The sequence below is a fragment of the Pseudonaja textilis genome, chromosome 13 (assembly GCF_049901715.1).
Source record: "Pseudonaja textilis isolate UNSWEBS1 chromosome 13, rPseTex1.2, whole genome shotgun sequence".
NCBI classification, from domain to species: Eukaryota; Metazoa; Chordata; class Lepidosauria; order Squamata; family Elapidae; genus Pseudonaja; species Pseudonaja textilis.
The window spans coordinates 13,650,262-13,668,108 of NC_142002.1; the positions used below are offsets into that span (position 1 = coordinate 13,650,262).

Consider the following 17,847-nt stretch of genomic DNA (forward strand, 5'->3'; position numbering starts at 1 on the left):
GGTGGAAGAAAGGAAGAAAGGAAGAAAGAAGGAGGAAGAAGGAAGTAGTAGTCGCAGTAATAGTAGTAGTTATTATTGTTTTGCTTCTCATCCAAAAAGTTTCGTCAGTTCTGGCTGGATGAGGGGAGGTGTTAGTACTGAGAATGGCAGGATCCCTCCATATCTCCCACCATCCAGTCAGAACTGATGAAGCTTCTTGGATGAGAAGTGAAACTTCTTCTTCCTCAAGGAAAAACAAAGTCCAGTTGCCTTTTGAAAAAACACCTTTGAGACAACCATGACCTGGATGACTGAGAGTCTCTGTAGATATATTGATTCAGGCCTTTCCAGGCTGCCTCTAATGCTGTACATTACAAAAAATCTAGGTAGCTAGTATGGCCCACAAGCAAACATGTTTGAGAACTGAGATTTATCCTGTATAAATGTCTGGATAGGTACCAAGAATTGAGGGAAGAATGTTCAGCCTTCGTAATGACCTTCATTAGAAGGGGAGAACTCACATTTTCTTTGTGCCACACATGGTTTTACTGAAAAGGCTTTTATTTAATGGGAGAAAAAACGGAGTTGCGGTACATGTGCCAGAGACAGAACTTGGCGCTGCCAACGTTGGGTTGTTTCAGTGGGATAATGGAACAAAACATAACGTTTTATTAATGACACAGTTTAATTCGCCTCTCAGATATATAGTTCGCCCAACCGTGAATGAATTAAAGTAGATGTATCCCACGCACTGTCCCCTTGAGTGATAGAAAAAGCTTCCCTGCAGTTAAATGGCCACGATTTTATTTCTGTCTATTCCTGAAAGTTGCTCTTCATCTATTTTCTTATAAGCTTCTGCCCTTGAGGCCTACTTAAATGGAGAGGGGGAGAGAGAGAGAGAGAGAGAGAAAGAGAGAAAAGCTTGGCTTCTTAGTTTTACTGTGGTTTGGAAAGGGCAAATAATCTGGTTAGTAATGGGAAGATCCCCAATGAAGTGAACCTCAAGCAGAAAACAACTTAGTGGTAGGGTTCATACATTACATCATAGATTACTGACCAAGCCTGGCTGCTTTTAATTGTAGCTTGGAGCTGTAAACAATTATTTTCAGACATCAGTGGTTGGTTCACAGAATATTGGATATCAGGATGGTGTAAAGGTTAAGATGTTGGACAGGGGAGAAATAAGTTAAGAATTTACTTGACTGTAGAGCTTGTGAGCACATTGGATGACACTTGGGCCAATGATACTTTCTCTTCCCAACTTATCACACAGAGAAGAATTATGGCTTGTCACACAGTCAGCTAGATGTCCCAACTAGATCTGGCATTTTTATCAAGTCCTTCCCTAGAACTTGGGATAGTAGAAGTGGTTGTTTGATGGCGGGGATAGGTAGAAGTGATTGTTTGATGGTGTTAGAGCAGAGGTGGGCAACTATGGCCCCTTAATGACTCGTGGACTTCAACTCCCAAAATTCCTGAGCTAGCATGGCTTGCTCAGGAATTCTGGGAGTTGAAGTCCGTAATTCATAAAAGGGCCATAGTTGCCCATCCCTGTGTTAGAGGTATCGTTGTAGGATGTAAGCTGTTCCACATAAAATGGCCCTTTTGCAGTGGACTGATGCCTTGGCAATACCGACGGTGTTCAAGTGATGCTCCCAATGGATGGTGTTCAGGTTGTTTTGGCATTAGATGCCTATTACTCTTTGCTTTCTTTTGCCACAGTCGTTCTACTTCTATGATGACCGTCAGCATTATTAATTGAGCAACGATCCACTTCGATGGAGCTCAGGTTGAACAAGTTGAATGATTTTGAAACTGATAACCATGGAGTTACCAGGCTGCCTCACTGCCTTTGCGGCCCTGACATAGTGCCTCTGGCGAAAAAATAGCTTACGTATTGCTACCAAAAGGCACATCTGTTGATCATTAATACTACTGTACCAACCTTTCTGAACAGCCCAGATTTCTGGAGCGTGCTCCAAGTTTCCCAAATGGGGCTGCCAATGCCAAAAAATGAGAGATTTCAGTCTTATGACAAATTGACCCAATGAAAGAATGGTGCTGTAACCCAGTTATGGTAACTGACGGAATTCAGAAGTGTTGGATGCTGTGGTTTGGCCACATCTGCCACGTAGCCTCAGGCTGAGTCTCTTCTTGATTGTTCTGGATCTGCAAGCCTTTCGAAGTAGGCCAGTTCAACAAAAGGAGACAGCAGGAAATCCAAGAATGCGATTTTATTGCTGCAGGATATAATAACAAGAACCTTGAAGGTCTAAGCTTCTCTCCCTCTCATCTTATACTAAACAAAATCAAGGCAGGGTTGTTTTGACTTTCTTTCTCATGCTCCCTTCCATCTCGGGACTGTGTATTCTCCTGCCGAACCCCCTCTTTTAATGGCTCTTCTGTAGCAGTGGTCCCCAACCTTTTCGTCTCTGAAGACTGGCAGCGGTGGGCAGGGGAAACGATGGTTTGGCGTATGCATCCACCATTTGCACACATGGAGCACACACTGCATGCGTGGGCCAGTTTACAATGGGCCGGGGACTGCTACCAGCCCACAGACCGGGGATTGGAGAGTCCCCTGTTCTATATCTTTTCTAAGGTCAGCTGTCTCAGTGCAAAAAGGGAAAAGAGAGAAAACACAAAATGAGTAAAGAGAAGAGATCCCAACTTCCATTTCCTCATTTGCATTGTGAACTATTTCTGAACTATGATTTTTCTTGATCCAATTTGAGGGACTTTTGATTTATTGACCGACTTTGGCTACTCACTAACTCCAGTGTCTCTGTCTGGTTTCAGCAGGACCAGATCTGAAAAAGGGATGCGCCTGACTAAAAGCTGACTAATGAATATTCTTTTTTAAAAATTTTTTTTATTAAATATAAACAATGAAAACAGTGAACATGGTGTCTCTTCTTTGACATACATTTCTGCCCAATCTCTTTACAATTAGAAATAGAAAGAAAATTATACATTTATGTACATACATTTATACATTTATGTACATACATACATAAATGTATATACATTTTTATGGATCCCATTTTCCTTTTATCTTTTGTACCTTTTTATCACATTCTTTTCATATTTAAGTTCTGTGGACACTCTTTCATGTCCCTCCATTTATAAAATGTGTTCCATACTTTGTAATATTCTAGTTCATCTTGCTCTTTCAATTCTAGTGTTAGCCTATCTATTTCGGCGCAGTGTAATATTTTCCCAATCAAAGCATCTTCTTCACTTGGAATTTCTCTTGCTTTCCAGTTTGGGGCAAATGTTATTCTTGCTGCAGTAGTTACATGTATAATTAAGTAGGTGTCAACTTTGTTTACATTTTTCTCCAATATTCCTAATAAAAACATCTCTGGTGTATACTGAAATTTAAGCCCTGTCATTTCCTCTAACCATGACCAAATTCTACACCAAAAGTCCTGCGCTTTACAGGTCCACCATGTGTGATAAGGCTGACTAATGGATATTCGAGTCGCTCATGCGTAACTCGACACAAGGACAGTTTTTTCCCTGAAAGCCATCACTCCGCTAAACAAACAATTCCCTCAACACTGTCCAACTATTTACAAAGTCTGCACTACTATTACTATTAATCTTCTCACCACTCCTTATCACCCATCGCCTCCCACTTGTGACTGTAGGACTGCAACTTTGTTGCTTGTATCCTTACGATCTATATTGACTGTTTCCTAGTATGATTCGATTGCTTATTGTACCCTATGACTATTATTAAGTGTTGTATCTGATGATTCTTGACTCTTGATGAGTGTATCTTTTCTTTTATGTACACTGAGAGCATTTGCACCAAGACAAATTCCTTGTGTGTCCAATCATACTTGGCCAATAAAGAATTCTCTTCTCTTCTCTTCTCTTCTCTTCTCTTCTCTTCTCTTCTCTTCTCTTCTCTTCTCTTCTCTTCTCTTCTCTTCTCTCTCTCTCCTCTCCTCTCCTCTCCTCTCTCTCTCTCCTCTCCTCTCCTCTCCTCTCTCTCTCCTCTCTTCTCTTCTCTTCTCTTCTCTTCTCTTCTCTTCTCTTCTCTTCTCTTCTCTTCTCTTCTCTTCTCTTCTCTCTTCTCTCTTCTAATTCATTCCAAGTGCCCTCCTGATGAGGTTTCCTTGTTGTTAATTCAGATTACAGGACGGGGCCCTGCTTCACCTTGGTGACCAACCAGATGTGCCAGGGGCAGCTCAGCGGGATCGTGTGCACGAAAACCCTCTGCTGCGCAACGGTGGGCCGAGCATGGGGTCACCCCTGTGAAATGTGCCCAGCCCAGCCTAGTCCTTGCCGAAGGGGATTCATCCCAAACATCCGAACAGGAGCTTGCCAAGGTAAGGTGCCTCACAATTTTTATGTCAACTCATAAACTATTTCTCTGGGTTTTTTTAGAGTCGCCGACAGAAAGGGAGGGGGGAGCAGTGCGGCAGCTTGGAAATCGAAAGTGCATTCCATAAATAGTTTTCAAAGACACTAACTAGGTGACTGAAGTTTTTCTCTAACTGGAGAAGATGATTGATGACTCTTGGCTGTGGACGTGTCCCACTGGAGAATATGAATTAGGATACACCCAGAGGGTGGGGGAAAACCAGGGTCAAGGGTGACAATGAATGATGTGTCTCAGAGTCGGCTACACCCAGGCAATGCTGGACCTTTTAACTCCCAATAAATCCTTTTTTGAAGTTTTGGAAGTTTGCATCGAGACTCATGATTTAATTGGGGTAACTTCCGGAATCCTGACACTTTTTTTTACACGGCTAATCCTCAACTACAACAGAGCCTGACATTTCTGTCGTTAAGCAAGGTATTCAATAAGTGAGTCTCGATCCATTTTATGACCTTTTGGTCACCGCTGTTAAGTGAATCTCTTTAGTTGGGAAGCAAATCAGGAGATTACAAAGCGAATCTGGCATCCCCATTGACTTTGCTCGTCAGAAGCGGGGTGGAAGGATTACAAGTGGTGATTATATGATCCCAGGACAGTGCAACCTTCATAGCTACGTGCCAATTGCCAAGCACCCAAATTTTGATCATGTGACCATGGGGATGCTGCCACGATTATAACTACAAAAATGGGTCTTAAGTCTCTTTTTCAGTGCCATTGTAAATTTGAACAGACTCTGAAACATCATCATCATCATTTAACAACCTCTTCTGGGCAACTGAATCGAGCTAGCAGAGTGTTTAATGGCCAGATCCCCTTCCTGTGGCCAGTGTGCAGTTTTGTCCAGCAGATACATTCTCATCGTCCCCAAAGAGAAAATATCTGCCTCTACCTAGGATCAAACTCACAGCCTTCTGATTGTGAGACGAGAGTTCCACCTTTAGGCCACCGCACCACTTCCTTGACCAGTCACTGAATGAATGGTTGTAAGTTGAGGATTACCTGTCTATTTCAAGAAGGCTTTGCCCAACATCCAAAGACAGTGTTACACAAAAGAAGGTGCAGAAACTGTGATTAGATCCAGGGGTGGGATTCTACCAGTTCGCACCTATTCGCTAGAACCGGTTGTTAACATTCTAAGCAGTTCGGAGAACCGGTTGTTAGAAGAAATTACTGGCCTAATCCTGTAAGGAAGGCAGGAAGGAAACATTCTGGTGTTGCTTACAGAAACTGCCTCTCCATTAACCCTTATTACATTCTTGGCAGGACTAGACTTCCTGTCTCAGGAACTTCTCTGGAGTTTTTTCCCCTCCTTCGCAGGTTCTTTGCTTATGTGGAGTGACCATTCAAAGTTACAATGGCACTGAAAAAAGTGACATGATGATTTTTCACACTTACAACTTTTGCAGCATCCCCACAGTCATGAGAGGCCAGGCGAGGAGTTGCATGCCTCGATATGAGTGATATTGAGTTGGCCACGCCCAGCCAATAACATGACCACCAAGCCATGTCCACTCAGTCACATGACCATCAAGCCATGCCCACCAACTAAGCCACGCCCACAGCACCGGTTGTTAAAAAATTTGAATCCCACCCCTGGTTAGTAGATCCATTATTATTAGCTCTACTCTTTTTTTCACCATACCCTCAGTTCCTGTAGCTATGGAAGACTTCCTGGTTTTCACCATAAGATTCCTATGTTTCATAACTTCAATACTGAAAACCCAATATGGTCAAAAGCCCTGAGTTTTTATAGCAAACAAAACTAACTTTGGTGATCCTGCAAACCTTCCAGGTTTTCTTTTCATGTTTTTTTCAAACACACTAATAGAGCCGTTTCCAGAAATGACTCTTTTAAGATTCCTGGGTTTAAAAACAGCCTGTTACACAATATACTAATTGAAATCCATTTATGTTTGATTTTTGAATCCCAAGATGTGCCAAGATGCCTGAAGTCTGTGTGTGCCGCTGAAAGTTCTTACCCTGTTTTTGGCTTTTATTTCGAATACATCCAGCTGTATAAATTCTTTTATTGTCTGAATGTCTGGCAGGAAATAGGAGAAAGTTAACAGGGACAGCAGCTATGTGCTGAATTGGTGTGGGCTTAATATTCTCAAGATCCTGTCTCCAAAGGAGTTCTTTTTTTTGTGTGTTCAAGACCTGCCTCTAAAATGTCGTTCAGCAAGAGACGGTAATTTTGTGAGTGTAGAAAAGTAAAGATGATGCAGAACACCCCATATTATTGTTGCGAATCCAAAATCTCTCCCAGGAGAATTCAAGACCTAGCATTGTTGTAGGAACATCGACTACGCTTTTAGCAAAAAAATAAAAAGAAATAAATCATTTTTGGGTGTCTCTCAACAGCTGCAATAGCTCTCAAAAAACTACATAAACAGCATTTATAATGTCCAAACCGAGCATTGGCTCTTGCTTAAACTTAGTGTAGTCCAGTGTTTGTAGAAGAGCTCTGTTTGCTACAGATTAACAATGGGTCATATGTCCCGCAATTTATAAACCAAGTTGTTGGATGACATTGTTCAGCTTCTGCCAACCCATCTTCACACAATTTTGATTTATTTTGGCAAGTCTCAAGAGACCTACATATTTGTATACAGCTCTTTATTTCTGAGAAATGGTATCCGTCGAGAAGGAAAACTTTTAGCTGCAAAGAACGAGCTAAGAACAAAGTAGTGGAAATGTATACAACTTCTTTGTCGTCGTTCCCCTCTATAGCTTAGATCAGTATTTCTTAACCTTGGCAGCTTTAAGATTGGTGGACATCAATTCCCAGAATTCCCTAGCCAGCCATGCTGCCTGGGGAATTCTGGGAAACAAGGCCCACACATCTTAAAAGCTGCCAAGGTTGAGAAATATTGCTCTAGACCCGTGATGGTGAACCTATGGCACACGTGCCCCAGGTGGCACACAGAGCCAGCCCCAGCCAAACTTACCTGCACTGTGCATGCGCGTGCCTCCCAGCTGATTTTTGGCCCATTTGAGGTCTTTTTTGCCTTCCCGGAGGATCGATGGAAGCCTCTGCAGCCTTTGCAGACCAAAAAACGGGCCTGTTTTGGGAAATACTGGAAGTACCAAAACCAGACATGCTGAAAACGGAAGTGCAAAAACGGGCCCGTTTTTTTGGCCATCTGAGGCTGCAGAAGCTTCCCTCAAGCCTCCAGGAGGGCGAAAATGGCCTCAAACTAGCTGAAAATCAGCTGGGAGGAGCACGCATGCACAGTGCAGGTAAGGAGGCATGGAGGTTGCATGCACATCTGCAGGGGGCAGGGTGCATTTCATTGTAGGCGCTGGCACTCACATACACGCACTATTGCATGTGTGACGCTTTTGGCACATCACAACAAAAAGGTTCGCTATCACTGGTTTAGACAGTGGCAGGGCATTTTTAAACCAATGGGCATATTGGATATTTTGAGAGTGTGTCATGGTTGCCATAGCAAATGTGGACAGTCCTAAAATGTCCATTGACCCCGAGGGAAAACTGATGACATTGCTTCTAGCATCAACTTCAGCTTTTTTAGGTGCAACTATTTCAATATAATAGTTATGAGTTGTGGCGGCGCAGTTGTTAGAATGCAGTATTGCAGGCTATTTCTGCCGACTGCTGGCTGCCTGCAGTTTGGCACTTTGACTCTCACCGGCTCAAGGTTGACTTGACTCCCACCCTTCTGAAGTCAGTAAAATGAGGAGTCAGATTGTTGGGGGCAAAATGCTGATTCTGTAAACCACTTAGAGAGGGCTATAAAGCATTACAAAGCGGTATATAAGTTTAAGTGCTATTGCTATATATATAGGTTTCTTTGTGATCTAATAAATCACTGGGCTGTAGACACGCTCTGTTTTGTTATTACAGGATCTAAAAAGATGGAGTGCTTTCTAGTAATTATTTGCGTTGCAGCACTGCAGATCCCTGTGTAATTTTACTTTAAATATAATCTCAAAAAAAAAATAAGTCTAATGAGGCAGAGATATTGGATGTGCCTGAAGATTGCTGATATATGCAGAAGGTTGGCTTTCTCCAAGAATAAAACAGAACCCTCATTAAAATGTCAGGTGATATTCTTCAGTAGAACAAATGTAAATGTACATATTTTTTATCCTTGAGAAAGTAATTTATAGGGCTAAAAATGGTTTAGAAGAGCTATATCAAAATCTATAGCACCTCATTAAAGCAGCCATGTCATTTTTCAGACATCCATATAAAAACATGGCCACTTCTGAATCTTTTCTGGGGAAAAAAAAAAAAGCACAGCCATAATGTTAATAATTCACAAATCTCTCCCGAGGAAGAAATCTAGTGCAGGATACAGAAGCAATGAATGTGCATTTGTATCTTGATGGGCAAATTAATGTTGGTGTTCTTTTTGTTTTGCATGATAGATGTGGATGAATGCCAAGCTATCCCTGGGATTTGTCAAGGAGGAAATTGCATTAATACAGTTGGATCTTTTGAGTGCAAATGCCCAGCTGGACACAAGTTTAATGAAGTGACACAGAAATGTGATGGTAAGTCTTTCAAAGCTTCCCTATGGAAAGATAGAAAATTTCACATTCCGTATGTTTCCTCTTATCAGTTGGCAAAAACGTATTTATTCATGGCAAAGTGCGTACATTCAGATGTTCCATTTCATGGAACTTAAAAACTGTTGCATTTCTTTGATTCTTAAATAGGGATGTTACATTTTTACCAAGCTTTGCTGCTCTGAAATTTTGGAGGCTACTCACGGTCCCACTATTTCCCAGGGATTTGATTCTTAGCTTACTTAGCATTAAATAGTCTAACTATGGCTATCAGTGGAGTTATTTAGATGTTATCCTTAAGCAAACTGTTCATTGCAGTGAATCACAAAGCAGATATATAAACATACATCTTGTTAAAGTAGTAACACAAATTGTCCTGAATGTAATGCCTAAGAGTCTTCAGACTGGCTGCCTTATAACATAGGACTTATTTTTAAATGTTAGCTAAAATAATAATCTTTACACAACAACTACTTTGTCATTTTTATTTTGTCTTATGTAAACCAATTTGTAAAGAATTTGATCCAGACAAATAGAGTTTTCATGCTGTCTGCCAGCGATGTTGGCCAAAGGGCAGCCAAGGCGTAGGAACGTCTTAACTTCTCAAACATCACTGAAGTGTTTCTTTTCAGAGAGAAACTCAGTAGCAGTCCATTTCAGAAACTTAACTCCACGAGATTACGTGGAATTAACTGAAACGATTCCCATTGACTGAATTCGGCTTGAATTCTTGTTTCAGTGGGTTTGCAAAGCAGGACATCCAAAATGCAGGTGGTTGCTGGAATTTTGAACTGATGCAATCATATTTCCAGAGCAATAGTCTTGTAGAACCCAAACTGAGCAAATGCTTCTGCAGCTGTATTTAAGTTCTTGTAGGCTGGATAATATAAGGAATAACCAGTTAAACTTTAAGAGGCACAGCATGTACCAAGAGAACTTAAAGTTGGAATGAATGGATGTCCTGTTTGAAAACTCCTAGGAGTATGTTGAACAACAATCAAAGATAATTCAGTAAGGTAAAATATTCCCTTCCCGTCAGAGGGGAGATTCAGCCAGTTTGGTCCGGTTCAAGTGAACTGGGTGTTAAATTTACACCTGGTTCACTGAACCGACCAGCTGGCCCCACCCACCCTTCCCCTCCCAGGAGTCTTCACATGGCCCATTTTTGACACAGGTAAGTGCAGGGTCCATGTGGAGGCTGTGGGAGGGTGAAAAACGAGCCAATCCAGAAGTTCTGGAAGTCTGGAAATGGGCCTGTTTCTGGCTTCTGGAGGCCCTCCGGAGCCCGGGGGAGGCCGTATTCACCCTCCCAGAGGCCCAAGGGAAGCCTCCAGACTCTGGGGAAGGTGAAAAGTGGCCAAACCAGACGTTCCAGAACTCCAGAAACGGGCCTGTTTCCGACTTCCAGAAGCCTTCCAGAGCTTGGGGGAGGCTGTTTTCACCCTCCCAGAGGCCCTCCGGCCTCTAGGGAAGATGGAAAATGGCCTTCCCAGAAGTTCCAGAAGGCCACACCCACCATGGCCACGTCCACCCAGCAACTGGGCAGAGAACCGGTTGCCCGGATTTTTGAATCCCACCCCTGCTTCCTGTGTGTGCCCTTCCTAAATAGTTTAGCAGATAGAAGTGCAAATTGAGGACGTTAGATCTTCTGAAACAACTTTTAAAAAGTGTTCGGCGAAAACTCAAAAGGCAACCTGAGTTCAAGGGACTTTGGTGTTAAGAGTGGGCGATTTTTACTTGATGTGATTATACTACAGCAGAACAGATGTCCTTATTTTTTGAAAGTTGAACTGCAGAAACAATGACCAAAAAAAACACAAACAAACACTGCCCACTATTAAAAGGGGAAATAATTTGAGAGAATTGCATTTTCAGTCCGCGGTTGATGGCCATGCTACCCTTCACAACAAGATCACATTAGACCTACCACTTCCCTGAATGCAAAGACCAGAACTGCGTTCTCCTATCATCGAATTGCCACTTCAAGTGTGTTCCAATTTTAACATCAAAGATAAACACACAACTCTTGATTTCAATACTCACCTTTTCCTATTCAAGGTTACCTCAACTCTTTGAAGATTAATAAACCCTGGAGACTTACTTCGGTTTAAGCCATCTGACTAGCTTTGGAAGATGACTACCTTTTGATAGAAAAAAAACATCGTTGTAAAGGTTTTAGAATTATGTGTGGCAAGAGCTACTTTATGGCTTAAGCCACAGAAAAGGCATATAGACAGTTCAAAGCTCTCCATTTCTTTGGTTTACTTTTTGTCAAAGCATTGCCAGGAGCAAGGAGTTGCTGAAGTTGTGCTCAAAATATTCTAGAAGGCACCAAGTTGTTTATTCCTGGTCTGGGACCTCCCCACATGTACATGACACAGTTCTCTATGCCTAAATCTAGCACAAAGGACAAGATAGTCTTTCTGAATGGGGGAGATGTGTTGAGAAGAACATCCAACTGTTGGCCATGCAGATTGAGAAATCTTGTAGCCTCAATGCATCAGAAGGAAGTCAAGTTGGAGGACTTTCAGCTAGAAGTCAAGTGGATCAACTAGGTTGTAATGCCTGAAGTAGCCTCTGTAGTACAATCTAGCTTCTGTCGAGAAAGACTAACATTTGAGGGCATGTTCTAAAATCCAAACTACATTTCTGTCCATTGCTTATGGCAGCCAAAGACTAAGTGATCTTGATGGGAAGATCTTTTTCTTGCTGGCAAATCCAAAATGTTCCAAAGAATTCGTGATGTTTATCAAAATCTTTCCCTATTAGTCACCCATTAAGTTTTGATTAACAATCCTTAGTGACGTGCAACTCTGTTACAGAACCTGATTTTGGCAGCCTATTAATATTTGAGAGGGATAATCAGCAAAACTATGAGGCTTTTTGTGTGCTTCCGCAAAATGTCACTAAAAGCCATTGGATATTTTCTTCCTGAATGTGTATGCGAAGGACTTTTGCGATGATAGATCATAAAGATTTTCAAAACTAAGAATAAAATAGTAGAACATGGAATGCTTGTTAAGGATATTGACAAGAATTCTGAATAACAGAGAGGGGGAATGTCTATAGCTGTGAATTGATTAGTTTCAAGTATTTTATCTTTAAGCTAGTAGTGCTTCTGTTTATAGAAAATCTGGCTTTACTGAAAGCAAAATCTCCAGACTTCATCGTAGGGCCAAGTCTAACCCAAACAATGTATCACTGTTTATATTAGTGTTGACATTAATATAAATACCATTGTTTTCATTTCAAGTGCTCTGGATTCATTGATGCAAAAGCTATTAAGTAAGTCTAATGACTTTCCGAACCTTAGCAACAAAACACCAAGAGTATTAAGGCCATTCAAATTATATTTGGTGGTTTAACTTGTATGTTATTTGCAGGGCCTTGAAATCTACACTGATAGATCCACCCCTTTGGTTACTTCATTCCTAGAAACAGATGTTTGTCCACTCACCATCCATCCATCTATCCATCTATCCATCTATCCATCTATCCATCCATCCATCCATCCATCTGTCCATCCATCCATCCATCCTGGTGTGATGAGTGATCTTCACTGGGACAGCTTTTGTAGAGTATTGTTAACACAAGGGGCATTACATTTTTTAGTGATGTCTTTGCTTTCAGTTAATCCGGCTAAAACTGTTTTGCACATACACTGAGAGTTTTGGCACTGGAGACAAATTCTTTGTGTGTGTGAATGCTGACACTTGGTCAATATTTTTACTTCTACTTTCTATTATTTCTATTATTTCTATGTGTCCCTCTTCTCCTCTCCTTTCCCAACTCTTCTCGTCTCCTTTCCTCTATTCTCTGTTCTACCCTACCCTACCCTACCCCATCCATCCTATCCTATCCTGTCCTGTCCCTGGTCCTCTGCCTTGTTCTGTTCCATTCAAGTCATCCTTGTTTCTAAATCCATAGATATCGACGAATGCAGCACCATTCTTGGCATCTGCGAAGGGGGAGAATGTTCTAACACTATCAGCAGTTACTTTTGCAAATGTCCCTCTGGATATGCCACAACCGCAGATGGCACTGGCTGCATTGGTGAGTAAAGAATTGCAAACATGGGTGTGGATATGGGCCCGCATGTTAGAATCCAGCTCTTGGAATCCAAGAAAGAGATGCAGAAATTCACAGAAATATCACGAGAATATTTTTCAAGGTATTGAAAGATTTTCCCCAAAGTTAGCTTTTGTAAAATGGTTACTCATCTGTAAATTTCTTTCTGAGTGTTTAGTAGGGAGAAAATTTTTCTTTCTGGTTTCCCCTAATCAGATATTGGCAAATCCTGTTTGTTTTAAGGAAACAGCTTTCTTTGATTTGGGTTTGAAGTTATGTTTCAAAACTCCATGACTTCAGTCCCCATACCGATTTCCCACTACTTCTAAGTTCAAACAGCACATATAATTAATTAAAAAGCACCCCCCCCGCCAAATCAATTAAAGAGTTTCCTATCAATCCAATAGCAGATATACCTTGTGGGCAGCTTTCTTGAATTTTTCAAATGACCATAAAATTTGGTCATTCGCAATAGGATCCTTAGTCAAAGTTAATATTCTCCTGTTAAGGAACATTGCTAAAATACTTTTAAAAACTATTTTCATTTAAGCTAGCCTTTCCTGATAGATATGTGCATTTTTAAAAAAATCAGTGGCAACAGTACAAGGAGGAGTTGCATATGTCAAGCAGTCTTCGAGAGTAAGAATGCAACTTAGGTTGGTTTTACTTGAGATGTACTGGAAATACAGATATAATATGAGAAGGGGGAAAAAAGTAATCAGTGATTGAGGGGAAAAAAATAAGGAACCACTCCCTTCATTAAAAGAGAAATAAGAGAGGGAGTGAGGGAGCAAGGAAGGAAGGAAAAGGAAGAGAGATAGAAAAAGGAAGGAAGGAAAGAAAAAGAAAGAAAAGAAAAAAGAAAGAAAGAAAGAAAGAAAGAAAGAAAGAAAGAAAGAAAGAAAGAAAGAAAGAGGTTAGAAGAATGCAGCCCTTATGACTTACCATCTTTCTTTTGTTAAGTCAGGACAATTTCTGTGTGTTCCTGTTTGAAATACAATACCTTTCCCAAACACAGGTTTTTGCATATCACTTAATGTCAGAAGGGGTCACTTGAGGGGAAAATGCAGAACAAAACTGACATGGAATAGGACCAATTGTATAAACTTTACTTTTCCCTTAGAAATCTGGAACACATTTATTTTGGGAGGTGATTCATTTTGGACGCCTTTCTAAAAAAAGTTTAGGGTGGTATTTGATGTCTACTGTAGTTTGGACCTCACAAGAGTACGGTATAATGTGTTTTCCTCACAAATTACCCAAAACGTTACATGTACAACAACACAAAATCATTTGCTCTATATAGAGTGACAAATATATTTGTATTCACTCATTCTAGAAATCAGTACTTGGAATTCCAGACAATACATTGCAACTTGTGATACGATACTAGTCATAGCTTCAACCACCCCATCTTGACTTTTTCAACTAACACCACGCAGATATTCCTGGATATGTCTAGGAAATTATCAGTTAGACATCCAGGAGGCTTTATTATTATTTTTACCTTTTATTATTGCATATTTTATCTCTTATTATTTAAAATAATGTGTTTCACTGGTTTTGTCCTTGATCGAAATCCATTTCCTGGCCCTTCTCCTTACTAACACATGTAAACTGGGTGAAACCAGGCTCAATAGCAGTAACTGTGAGAGGGATCTTGGAGTCTTAGTGGACAACCAGCTAAATAGGAGCCAGCAGTGAGCAGCCGCCGCCAAAAAAGCTAATGCAATCCTAAATTGCATTAACAGAGGGATAGAACTGAGATCAAGTGAGGTACTAATACCACTCAATAAAGCCTTAGTAAGACCACATCTAGAGTACTGCATCCAGTTTTGGTCACCACATTATAAAAAAAATGTTGAGGCTCTAGGAAAAGTGCAGAGAAGAGCAACCAGGATGATTAGGGGACAGGAGACTAAGGCTTATGAAGAATGGTTGCAGGAACTGAGGATGGCTAGTCTAGTGAAGAGAAGGACCAGGGGAGACAGGATAGCAGTCGTCCAATATTTGAGGGGCTGCCACAGAGAGTGGGGGGGGGGTCAAGCTATTTTCAAAGGCACCCGAAGGCCAGACAAGGAATAATGGATAGAAACTGATCAAGGAGAGGTTCAACCTGGAAATAAGGATAAATTTTCTGACAGTGAGAATAATCAACCAATGGAACAGAAGTTGCCTTCAGAAGTTGTGGGAGCTTCATCACTGGAAACTTTCAAGAAGAGGCTGGACTGCCATTTGTCAGAAATGGTGTAGGGTCTCCTACTTGGGTGGGAGGTTGGATTAGATGACCTCCAATGTCCCTTCCAACTCTGTTAATCTGTTAAACAACCCTAGCATGTTGTTCACGTATAGTAAGAGCAGTCAGCCTTATAAAAAGTTTGCGAACCCTGCTTTTTAAATATGGTCTTGGATGCATTTGGATCTCCTTCCTGTCTGTCTCCTGCTTTTATATCCAGCGTGTGAGTAAGACTACAGCTAGCCAAGCTATCAGGAACTAAAATCGATCCTTGACCTAAGATCTAATCCCAGAATTCCTAAAAGACGTGGGAAGGAATGTGCCCCAGCCTTGTTGATGAGCTTGTAAAAGAATGTTTGGATATATTCTTTTTCCCGGTTTAGCAGCTTTTGGGGACAAATGACCTTTCCCAAACAACATCTTCGGTGTCAGTGCAAATAGGGTGACCATACTTTTTACAGAATCCAAGCTTAGCTCCTTCCTTGCTACGGCTGGAGACTCAAGTATTTTAATGGAATTGCTGGATATTTCAGCAAGGACAAGAAATAGTGAAAGTGTTACGTATTTCCAGACCCCGAGCCATTCTTAATTTTAGCAACGTTTTCAAGACAAAACACGCTTACATGCAAAACTCAGGCCCATTCCCCCGCAGATAGCTCGAGTTTGCATCTTCTACATTTGCAGCATTTCAAAGACATTAGCCAAAAACCACGGAACTGGGCACAAAGTCCAGTCTGGAATTAGTCGCACTCATGTCAGTTCAAAATTTCTTTTTTTCTTTTTTCCTTTTTGCTCGTTTTCTATGCCTGCAATTCAGCTGTAAAGCTCTTTTGGCCTGTCTCAGGTTTGATTTAAAAACAGCCCTTTTCCGTTTCCTGTTCCACATCAACCGTATTCTCAGCCGAAACATCTTTTCTGAAAAGGTTTTCTTAGTACAATCTGGGATGGGAGACAAACTCTTCTTGCAGAAATGTGTAGATTCCTTAAGAAATATCTCCGTCCTGGAGCAACTCAGACTGAAAAGGCTTGGACCTGAGACAGAGTAGATTTTAAGGCAGGAGATAGGAAAAGGTCCCGCTGTGAGGGTAATTCAAGGATGAAAAAGAGCATTCCACGCTGAGTTAAATCTCAGTTCACTGCTCTTCTTCACGCCGTGTGCTTAGTCAGTGTTTACTTCTCTCTTCGGCTGCCCTAGTTTGCCGAGTCTTTCACTTCTGCCCTCAAATTCTTCTCTCCCTCCTTTCTCTTTTTAAAATCCAAACCCATATGTTGACATTTGATTTCTCTCCATTTCCTGCAAAAACTCTACAAAAAAGGCTTCCAACTGCAGCCCTCGACCAGGGGTTGGGATTCAAAAATCCCAGCGACCGGTTTGCTGCCCAGTTGCTGGGTGGGCGCGGCCTACCAAAACTTCCGGGAGGGCTGTTTGTCGCCTTCCCCGGAGTCCGGAGGCTTCCCTCAGGCCTCTGGGAGGGCAAAAATAGCCTCCCCCGGGGTTCTGGAGGGCGTCCGGAAGCCAGATACAGGCCCATTTCCAGACTTCCGGAAGGCCTGTTTTTCCTCCTCCCAGAGCCTCTTTGCAGACCCTGCACTCATTTGAATTGAAAATGGGCCGTCTGGAGACTCCTGGGAGGGGAGGGGAGGGTGGGGTCAGCCGGTCAGTTCAAACACTGGTTTGCTGAACCAGGTGCAAATTTAACATCCGGTCTGCCCGAACCGGTCTGAACCGGTAGAATTCCACCCCTGCCCTCGACTTACAACACTTCATTTAGTGTTTGTTTCATTTAGCTATAACATCACTGAAAAAAAGGGACTTATGACCATTTTTCACACTTAATGACCATTGTAGCATCTCTGTGGTCACATGATCAAAATTTGGATGCTAGACAACTGGTTCCTATTTATGACAGTTGCTATGTACCGGGATCACGTGATCTCCCTATTGTGATCTTGTGACAAGCAAAGCCAGTGAGGAAGCTAAATTCAGTTAACAACCTGGTTACCCATTTAACAACTGTGGTGATTCACTTAACAACTGTGGCAAGAAAGGTCATAAAATGGGGGCAAAATTTGCTTAACACCTGCCTCACTTAGCCACAGAGGTTTTGGGCTCAACGGTGGTCGAAAGCTGAGGATTACCTGTATAAAGTACATCAAGAAGAATTATGATCTGAAGAAAGAAAGCGAATGAAAAATGGGAGACTTTCTGGCAAGCAAAGTCAACAGAGAAGTCAGATTCACGTAACAACCCGGTTACTAACTTTAACAGCTGCAGGGGTTCAACTGAATCAAGAATGCATCAAATTAAGATACGAAACCCTAAAACCCAAATTTTGACCCTGCAAGTATTCCACGTAGCCTGGTTCCAGGTCAGAGAGCTCTGTTACCTGAGTTTGAGAATAAATGGGGGGATTGTTTGGCCTCCAAATTTGCCATCTGCAGCACTTAAGATAGGCAGTTTTCTCTGTTCTGACTTTTTGGTCCTATCTTCCCGGGAAGGCCAATAGCTTGGTTTAGAATAGAATAACAGAGTTGGAAGGGACCTTGGAGCTCTTCTAGTCCACCCCCCTCTCTAGGCAGGAAACCCTACACCACTTCAGACAAATGGTTATCCAAGCTCTTCTTAAAAATGCCC

At 41.7% G+C, this 17,847-nt stretch overlaps 1 protein-coding gene across 2 annotated transcripts in view; it reads left to right on the forward strand.

Annotated features, from left to right (window-relative positions):
- The window catches only part of FBN1 (fibrillin 1), a 179,886-nt gene that overhangs the window by 56,200 nt on the left and 105,839 nt on the right, over nt 1-17,847 (forward strand). For both annotated transcript variants that reach the window (XM_026709584.2, XM_087941425.1), the window contains exons 7-9: nt 4,122-4,319; nt 8,768-8,893; nt 12,836-12,961. In XM_026709584.2, coding sequence (XP_026565369.1) covers nt 4,122-4,319; nt 8,768-8,893; nt 12,836-12,961 — 450 coding nt within the window. The remainder of the gene's footprint in view (nt 1-4,121; nt 4,320-8,767; nt 8,894-12,835; nt 12,962-17,847) is intronic.